Source organism: Populus euphratica, unplaced genomic scaffold, assembly GCF_000495115.2.
Source record: "Populus euphratica unplaced genomic scaffold, PopEup_1.0 scaffold11.1, whole genome shotgun sequence".
In the NCBI taxonomy this organism is placed as follows: domain Eukaryota; kingdom Viridiplantae; phylum Streptophyta; class Magnoliopsida; order Malpighiales; family Salicaceae; genus Populus; species Populus euphratica.
In genome coordinates this window covers 331,611-340,869 of record NW_011499878.1, presented here as the reverse complement: position 1 = coordinate 340,869, position 9,259 = coordinate 331,611, and the positions used below count along the sequence as shown (strand labels likewise).

Here is a 9,259-nt window from a genome sequence, read left to right as displayed (position 1 = left end):
TTTGAAAATATTTTATTAATCAACATATGTTAGGATTTTACATGAATTTTACTAAAAACTTTCTCTTAAAATTTTAGTTATGAAAAAATTATAATTTATTTCTCTTATTAAGTCTATTTTTTCAAACTATAACAGCAAAATCTAACGCTAAACACACTAAATAAGTGATCACAGTATATCACATTGGGATGGACAAGTAAAGTAACACCACTAGCCAAGAAGATCGTGGGGGGATTGGACCATTTTCTGTCATTATTTCCCCTCCTAAGTACACCAGCAAAACACTTCTCGTTATAGAGGCTGTGGGCATGTAAGTGCTGATCATGATCAACGCAGGCCGAGTGGGTTGAATAAAAAACACCGAGTACTTTTTGAACCGCAGGAACACTTGGAATCCACCATTATGAATCTAATTCGATTTTCTTTTGCCCAAGTCCATTGAACATAAGAGATGAAAGGCTAATAAAATGGGGTGGCTAGAGGTCGAAAAGCAATTTAGAGACGCATAAAAGGACAAGGCCAAATCTACTTCTAACATCTGCATAGGCTAGCTAGGAACTTTCCTGGCAAGTACAAATTCCAGCCGTCAAAACAGAGCCTTCCCGACCATCGAATTCAAGACATGCAATATATATACAAGAATAAACCTGAATGCACATATAGCCACCAGGTTTGAACTCAAACCAGGCCTGTATAGTTTATAATAGGGCTCCTTTTCACTTCAAACACAAAATGGAAACATACCAAGGGGAGAAGAACACAAAGAAGCAAGAGAAAAAAAGAGAGAATGCGTATAGGGGAATTCGCAGGCGACCATGGGGTAAGTTTGCTGCTGAGATACGTGATCCGACAAGGAATGGAACACGTCGTTGGCTTGGAACATTTGACACAGCAGAGGAGGCGGCCCGGGCCTATGACCGAGCTGCCTTTGCCTTCCGGGGTCATTTAGCCATCCTCAACTTTCCGAACGAATACCAACATCAGGAAACAAACTCTACCATGTCATTTGCTTCTTCTTCTTCATTCTCCACCGAGAATCCTTTGAGTTATGGCAATGAAGTTTCCTCGACTAATGGACAAGAAGTTATAGAGTTTGAGTATTTGGATAACAAATTGTTGGAGGAGCTGCTGGAAACACATGATCACAGCAGGCAGCTTTAGACCCATTGATGATGAATACGTAAAATCTCAATGCAATTCTTTAATTTTGTCCATTTGTGTGAATCCAAAATGGAAATAACCAAATTCCCATTATTTATTTGTCTGTTTAATAACATTACAGCCCGGAAGAAGAACAAAAAGAATGGATTGAAATGAGGAAAGTAGGGGAGAACATTGTTTAATTATCAAATTCTTTCCTTTCTTTCTTTTTTGATTTGATCGTAGAAATGTTAGTTTGATTTAATATGATGAATTACATGTGGATGGCCACTGTATTAAGCACTTTTTTCAACTTTTTTTTTTTAAATATTAGAGTATTAATCTCATACGGGTTTAACCTATCCATCGACACAAAACATAACTTATGCTTTTTTATATTAAATGAGTATTTAAGAAAATAATAAAGATTATTTTACACTTGACAAATGAACAGTGATCCATTCAAAACCTCCGCTTTGACTTTTAACCCTTTTTTTTTTTTGAAGTGGATTAAGAAATAAAACAACAAGATTTAATTTCTAATCTTAAAATAATTCATAAAAGCAATTATAATGTACAATGCTGATATTACATAAAAAATTATTCATAAACAGATATCATAACGATGAAAAGGAGCTTCTTAATTTTATTTTTTCAGTATACTTAATTTTACTTCGAGGTTTTGATTGAATCACATCCTTGAAGTTTCTATTTTCTTAATTAGCTATCTCTAGCATATGAATTAATATTTTTACACTTCATCGGTTTACATGTTTTTGTTTTTGAGGTTTCAAATTATGATTGGAGTCTAATCACTCTCCACACGTACTTCATGTATGTTTTTTTATTTTCAGAACAAGAGAACTACTAAATTAAGGGTGATCAATGTTGGTCGAGAGATTATTTAATTAATTTTTTATACTTCATGTACTAATTACCTAGTTGGAACAAACTACAAGGACTTATTTCATGATTAGCTACTTTACTTTAATTACTTTTTTAAAGTTCAGTATAAATTAGTCCTTATAATTTATTAAAATGAATAGATTGGTCCCTTCTAGTATGAAAAATAACTTATTCGTACATGTAGTTTTGTATCTATTAATAACTAAAGCTCTTCATCCTTTTCTTGCCAGCGAATTATGTTCTATCACAAATCTAGTGGTTTTTATTCCAAAAACCATCTTGCCAATTAAAATTTTAACATGAAATCAATTAAACAAGTAAAAATCAACCACAATTCAATTTTAACATTACCACTACACCAACCAACAAATTAAAAACAGCCGAACTTACAAAAAAAAAATCATATCTTCCACTCTTTATGAGATTATTATTTTATATATAAAAAATGAAAAATTACTCAAATTATCCAATAATTTAGTTGTTTTTACATTTACACTTTATGTTTTTTTAAAAAATCCTATAATCCTATCAAGTTAAAAATTGTTTTTATAAAAAACCCTTGACATGCCATGCTTGAACATTAATGTGATGAGAGATTTGAGCTATGATTAACAGGTTTTTAGTCCCACCCTTCAAACCAAAGTGTTTCTCTTTAGGGTTTTGGTTACATTACTTTATTAGAGTACCCACCCTAAATTAAAATTGCTAGCGTTTAAAAAGAATCCTAAATTGCTATGATCTTGGAATGACGCCAAAGGATGATCTTATTTGAAACTGAAGCTTAGCTTTGTTATTGTTGTTGCTGGTAATGACGTCCTGTGATTACGTTTGGCGACAAGGTTGAAGGTGGACTCGGTTCTTTAAACGACAGGACCGCATCAAAGGGGAGGCTAGATGCTTATGTTTCATGGTGAGGTCATGTTGCTTACATTTTTCAATCATAATTACGCTGTCCAATGCTTGTGTTTTGATTTTTTTAGGGGCACGTCTTAATACAATATGTTTTCACCTTCTATTGCTTATGTAACTTGACAGTAACCAATTCTTAAGCTTTTTCTGGTCTGTAGTGTCTCAGGCTTCTAATAAGAACATGCACTTGTGAGTTTTTGGCTGGCTGTTGGTTTTGGATGGATAATTAAGTAATTTGGTTTTGTTTTTGTTTTTTTTTCATGAATGGGTGTACCAAGGGATATAGTTTGATGAGAAAAACTTCAATGAATTTACTGGGCTTTTTCACGGTTGATGATGGATTTAGCCTGTTCTTGGCGTGCCATGATCTTTAAAACAAAGTTCCATGGTTATTTGGAGCATCCTTTAATAACTAAGTTAACTCTTTTTATTTGTATCGTTGGGAGTAAAAATACCTCACCCTGACTTATCCATGGAAGAGCCATAGCTTCTTAAGGTAGAGTGACACCTCTAGTAGAACCTGTTTTTGTAAGTATAATGGTTAGTTCTAACTTTATGTAATTTATCCATAAAGAAATCTCACGGCTAAAACAATGTTTTAATTGATCATGATATCGACTACTAAATAGAAGTAGCTTGAGAATATTTTATGCATATGATTGAATGACATGTTAGTTTGAGAATGGAAAAAGTTTGTACAGTTTGAAAATTTATAGAAAAAATCAGGACAAAATAGACTATGCAAAGGGCATGGACACCGATGCTTTCAGCCATTTGGGTCTGGCCCAAACGTATTGGAATTATATATATGTATATATATAAAATCGTGTAATGTCAAGTTTTATTAGGATTTGACACATTGATGGCTAGAGGACCACGTATTCTATTTTATAATCGTAGCCTCCTGCTAGCTAGTGATGAGAGAGCATGGTGACGATGGTGGCATATTCCTTCAGGATTATTTTAGTTAGCTACGAGCTTTCTTGGACTTCAACGCGCAACGATAATTTGGGTGGCTGGCCCTCCATCTTAGGAGTGCCAAGAGATTTGCTAGTTTTGTTCTTCTTAGACCCCAAACAATCTTTAATATCAATTTTACCATCGAACTCTTAAGAATTCTTAATCCGTTTTTAAAGCATTTCATCTGTATGAAATCTATATAGTTTAAGGATGGAATTGATATAAAAAAATAGTTTAGGAGTAAAATCGATGCTGCCTTGACATATTGCGGATGCATTTGATGTTTGCCAAAGTAAAGAAAAAAAATAAAGAGGAATTGGAATTACCATATTCTGATTATTAATCTTACTTGTAATAGATACTGAAATTACATAGGAGCAGCCAGTTTTTGTCTGGTCGGGGGGGGCACAAAATAAAAGCTTCTTTTAATTTCTAGAGGCGGGAAAAGCAGTCCTTTCCCTTCACACGAAGATTCATTTGTGATTCGAAAGCAAGATTCACTCTGATTTCTTGCTATTTTCTTCCTCGAAATCAAGAAGATCCTCCAATAACTTATCATCCAAGTACTCAATCTCAAATACTTCTTTTCCTTGTCCAATCCCACTTCTTTCTGCGTTCTGTGACATTGAGGAAGATGAAGCACAGGATGATGACGATGATGATGACAATGGTGAAGACGAAATGGAAGATGAAGTTATATCAGAATCAACCTTGGTTTTAGGATATTCCCCAGGGAAGTTAAGGATTGCTAAAGGACCCCTCATTGAATATGCAGCTCCATCATAAGCCCTTGCAGCCTCTTCTGCTGTGTTAAAAGTCCCTAGCCATAACCTTGCTCCATGCCTTGTCGAGTCACGTATCTCCGCTGCAAATTTCCCCCATGGCCGCCTCCTGACGCCTCTGTATCTTATTTCTTCTCCTTTCTGGTTGACCTTTCCTATATTAGGATGGTCCATCGTTGTCTAGATAGTTGAGTGAATTTGCAAGTGCTAATTGGCTTAAACTCCTAGCATTTATATGGCGTGGAAAATGCGCTTCACCAGAACAAATTAATAATAGGATTATTAATAATAAGCCATGGATGTGAACTTTTTCAACTGCTAAAGATGCCTATGATGGAGATAGATTTTGTCAGTGAAACGTATTTGGGTGATGAAACTGGTGATGGCTTGAGCTGATCAGATGAGAGGACCCCTCCTCCTTCTTTCACTCTTGACGTATCTATGTGTCAAGATCTCCTATTTATAAATGAGGTTTGCGGGTCAACTCAAGTAGATTTTGTTCAATCCATTGGTCTCTCAGCTTATTCAGGTGTTTTTACCCTCTCCCGAGAGCTAATTTATCGTTGTTTCTTAATCAATTGTCTAAATCGGTGAGACTAGAATAAGATAGCATAAAACAGATTCTGCTTTCTGAGTATTTCAGGGATAGAAAAAACAATAATTCTATAAAATAAAATAAAAGGAGTTAAATTTGACTTATTTCTCATTGGGCTACAATTCAAACCAGGAAAGTTAATTGCAGTGAGGTCATATGTGATTGCGTTAACCGGATTCGTCATGCTTATGTTGAAAATGAGCGAGGAGGGTGCTTAAGTTTCCTTCTTGGGGCTGGCATTGCGTAAAATAAGATCCCCATGGCATGGACTGGATTCAGGGTTTAAAGAAGGAAGATTATTAAAATTGGACGTGGGAGGATGCGATTTCAGAGATGACATGAGATGGCTTAGCTTAACACTATGGCGTCATCTTCATGAGGTGATCATGAGGTCATTTGGACTCTGATTGCATATTGATTTGGGCATCATAGTGACGCATCGATCAATTGCTTTAGTCACATGACAGTCACCATGATCCATGAAATCAATTAACTAGAGATACTTCTTGGCTTTGCTTCGCACGTTTTTTTATTGTGTTTTGATGGTGGCGGTGCCTGGATGCATGTCCCAAAGCCACCATTTAGTTCCGAATGAGTTACGATGAGGATTTAGCACTTTCTACAGATAATGACTCCTTGATTTACTTGTCTACATGGAGATTACTGAAGAATTATTGGGTTTAATTTGTCACATGGATGGCTGTAGCACTCGGCTCGTTCATTCCGAGATCAGAAGCACCATTAAAAAGAAATTAAGCATTGTTTCAAGTTTTAACCCCCTTTATGAGAATCCAATGACATATGATTTATTTTCTAAAACGCTTTTTACTGTAGGGTTTTTTTAAATTACAGTTATTTTAAAAATAATTTTTAAAATCAACACATCAAAATAATTTAAAAAATATTAAATTAAAATAAAAAATAAAAAAGATTAATTTCTTTTAAAATACTTTTAAAACATATAAATAAACATGCCAACATAGTTTCCCTTAACAATTCTTGCATCGAAAGCTCTCTGAAAGCGTACGGGCAGTCATCCATCTTGTTTATTACTATGATAGAAGAGGTTGGGTGTTTTTTACTTTTTAAAGAATTTCGGAGCTCTTTTTCTTGACAAACTATCACTCATTCAATTTATTTTTTTTAAGTACAGTTTAATAAAAATTTAAGGTGAAACTGTAATTTTTTTAAGAAGTTGTAATTGGAAGCGGTATTTTAAAACAAATGGTTAAAATAGTCTATATAAATCTTTAACAAAGAGAAAAGATATATAAAAAATAATAATATTTTAAATGTACAATAAAGCTTTGATAATAATATATCTAATATTTTTTTAAAAAATCTTAACAGGATAAATTTATTTTCATTAAAAAATATAATCAATAGTAATTAAAGAGGGCTACGTGAAAAGGTGACATGTCTCATTTATTATTTATTATTTTTTTACTCGTTTTTTAAGAATTTGTGTCAATTCATTTTAACTATTTATTTAAAATATTGCATTCCTCAGCAACTGACCTTTTAAAATATTATAATTTTCACCATCAAATTGTGCTACTGTAACAATAAAAAAAATGTGCTAATTTAAAAAAAAAACCTTAATGTTAACTTGAAAACAAAAGAAAACGCATGTGTAATGTCTCCTGCTAGCCCGTGATGATAGTAATAAATAATATAGAAATGATAAGAAAAATAGGATTATTTTAATCATGGTGGCGATGGTAGTCTATCTAGGCTGACAATCGGAACAGGGGCAAGGAGAAAGGAATTTCATGAATTTTATATACCTTTCAAATTTGTTGGACTTAATCTCAAATTCAATGGTGTATAGTACCTGTAAAAGTTGTTGCCACCTGCAAGTTAGAGTAGCTAAATAAATTAGATGGGACGGCGACTTTATGTTTAATTAACTAATTAATTAATTAAGGTTTAAATGCACGTTAATGATCAAGTTGCAGCCAATCCAGTGTTTTGATAATATTTAAACATCATCTCTCAGTGGAATATATTAATTAACGGTGGATTGGTGGTCCGGACAAGATGTCACTGGTTTCGCTTTTAATAACACCACCATCAAAGCTCTTTTGTCTTGCATGGAGGGGTGGCGGTGATAGGCTTAATAAGACTAATATGGTGGAGCTTCAGTGCTATAATCTCACATAACGGGCCACCAAGAAAGCTCCAGGAGGAAGGATCGAAGTATCACCGAAAAGTTAGATTTTCTTGTAAAAATCGGCATTTGCTCAGTTTCGGTGTCCTAAATACGAAATCCCCAAACCGGCCCTTATAACCCTCCCCATATTCATTATTAGGGACGTACTGATTCGGTCAAGCCCGCACATTATTTGACCAAAATAGCCCAGTTGTAGGTGTGTTAATATCATATTTCTCGGACGTAGTTTTCTCCAGAGTTGTGTGGTCACGTTGTCTTAATTGTTTTGTTTTTTTAATGATATTATTTTTAAGATAAACTTTTTTAAAAAATCTTAGAATGGACTGTCATGTTACTTAAATTTAACCATATTTATATTTATTTTGATTTAAAAAAATGAAACTCTAAATATATAAATTGCCAGTCAATTAATAAAAATACAAGTGGAATTCTGCTCATTTAAATTTCCAAATAACTCATTAATTTTAATGATGGTTTTAAAAAATATCTAACCTCGTAATGTAATGGTCTCTATAATAGAAAACTTGCAAATTAATCCTTAATAGATAATTTTTAGATCCAACTTCGAAATGTTTGAATAATTACAGCTTGATCTCAATATATTCATTAGTCCTCCGAAAAAACAATTCTTGCCCCAAACCCAAGGATAAAGTTTTCAAGAAGTTGTTATCAACTAAAACAATGACATCTTTTGGCAAAAGGTATAAAACGATTCTCCAACTTGATTTATATAAATTACATTTCTTTCTTTCTCTAGTTCAAATATTGATGGTGCCTTTGAAAGTTGAGGATTGTCCAGGGAAGATGTCGGAAACCAATCTCAGGCCAAAAGGCAGAAGGAAAATACAAGTGCATGTAGTCTGCCAAGAAGAAAGTAGCTCAATCGAGTATCACCAGAGGTACGGATTAGGATATCAGGTTCAGGTGCAGTTGCCATGTACATGTTCTTGTCAACATCAGTAACTTCTACGAAGCTCTCTCCGTCATTCTTCTCATTTTCCTCAGGTTCTCCACTTTCATTCAGTACAATAATTCCACCCCCTTTTTCTCTGCAAGATTCTTGAACAGCATGTACAATCACATCGGTGGAAGTGCAGGCAATACAGACGGTCAAGAATAGCTTGGAGTTGTGAGCAGTGGCCAGCATGGCATTTTCCGCTGCCAATCTAAAAGGTTCACTCAAGAGTTTATGGTCCCTTGGAAGTAGGCTCTCATTCCATAGCGACTGACAATGCTATCTTCCTTCATCAATCCTTCAACGTGTTCTAGAAATGAATCCATCAAAGGTTGAATCCCATCAGGACGTCGTTCGAAATTATCGATGCTGAAGGCATAGAATGTTGCACATCTTATTCCTAACTCATAGCAATATTTGACACAGGAAATGAGAGCCAATAAACCAAACTAGTAGCCAGCTGCTTCTGCTAAATTATGTTTCCAGGCAAACCTCCGGTTCCCATCCATGATAAATGCAATGTGATTTGGCATAGGGCCTACAGAAATGATATGAATCATACTTTCCCTCAGGAAACTAACCAACTTGCCCAAGATCTCAATTGCTTTATCTTTACTAACGTTCTTCATCCCAAAATCTCTAGAATTTTAACCATAATGTGCCAGTTTTCATGAAGAAACCCAGGATGAACTGGTTGTATGGAACTACTAGTATGCTTGTGTTTGTCTGGTGTTCTCAGGCTGGAATTGGGATTGACATGGAAAACGGCTCACTAGACCATTGGGTTGACTCATGGTCCATTGGGTAAAACCATAGGTCACATGTCAATATTTTTATTA

At 34.4% G+C, this 9,259-nt stretch overlaps 3 protein-coding genes across 3 annotated transcripts; 1 reads left to right on the top strand and 2 right to left on the bottom strand.

The window, feature by feature from the left end:
* Positions 1-683: 683 nt before the first annotated feature.
* LOC105128706 (ethylene-responsive transcription factor ERF098-like) lies at positions 684-1,320 on the top strand. The gene has a single exon (XM_011030492.1). The coding sequence runs from the start codon at positions 733-735 to the stop codon at positions 1,159-1,161; it is 429 nt and encodes a 142-aa protein (XP_011028794.1). The 5' UTR covers positions 684-732; the 3' UTR covers positions 1,162-1,320.
* Positions 1,321-4,412: 3,092 nt separating this feature from the next.
* On the bottom strand, positions 4,413-4,886 carry LOC105128918 (ethylene-responsive transcription factor ERF096-like). Its single transcript, XM_011030775.1, has one exon. The coding sequence runs from the start codon at positions 4,869-4,871 to the stop codon at positions 4,413-4,415; it is 459 nt and encodes a 152-aa protein (XP_011029077.1). The 5' UTR covers positions 4,872-4,886.
* Positions 4,887-8,285: 3,399 nt separating this feature from the next.
* LOC105128917 (dehydrodolichyl diphosphate synthase 8-like) lies at positions 8,286-9,049 on the bottom strand. Its single transcript, XM_011030773.1, has 2 exons — positions 8,913-9,049; positions 8,286-8,631 (listed from the first exon to the last, which is right to left on the bottom strand). Exons 1-2 carry the CDS (start codon positions 9,047-9,049, stop codon positions 8,286-8,288), a joined length of 483 nt encoding a protein of 160 aa, XP_011029075.1.
* Positions 9,050-9,259: the final 210 nt, after the last annotated feature.

What these genes read in the sequence shown, in the direction of transcription:
- LOC105128706 (XM_011030492.1), top strand. Translation starts at nt 733, where the DNA reads ATGGAAACATACCAAGGGGAGAAGAACACAAAGAAGCAAGAGAAAAAA.
- LOC105128918 (XM_011030775.1), bottom strand. Translation starts at nt 4,871, where the DNA reads ATGGACCATCCTAATATAGGAAAGGTCAACCAGAAAGGAGAAGAAATA.
- LOC105128917 (XM_011030773.1), bottom strand. Translation starts at nt 9,049, where the DNA reads ATGAAGAACGTTAGTAAAGATAAAGCAATTGAGATCTTGGGCAAGTTG. An exon ending in ATCATGGATGGGAACCGGAG is followed by an intron (nt 8,632 to 8,912) that starts GTTTGCCTGGAA and finishes TGAACCTTTTAG; the next exon opens with ATTGGCAGCGGAAAATGCCA.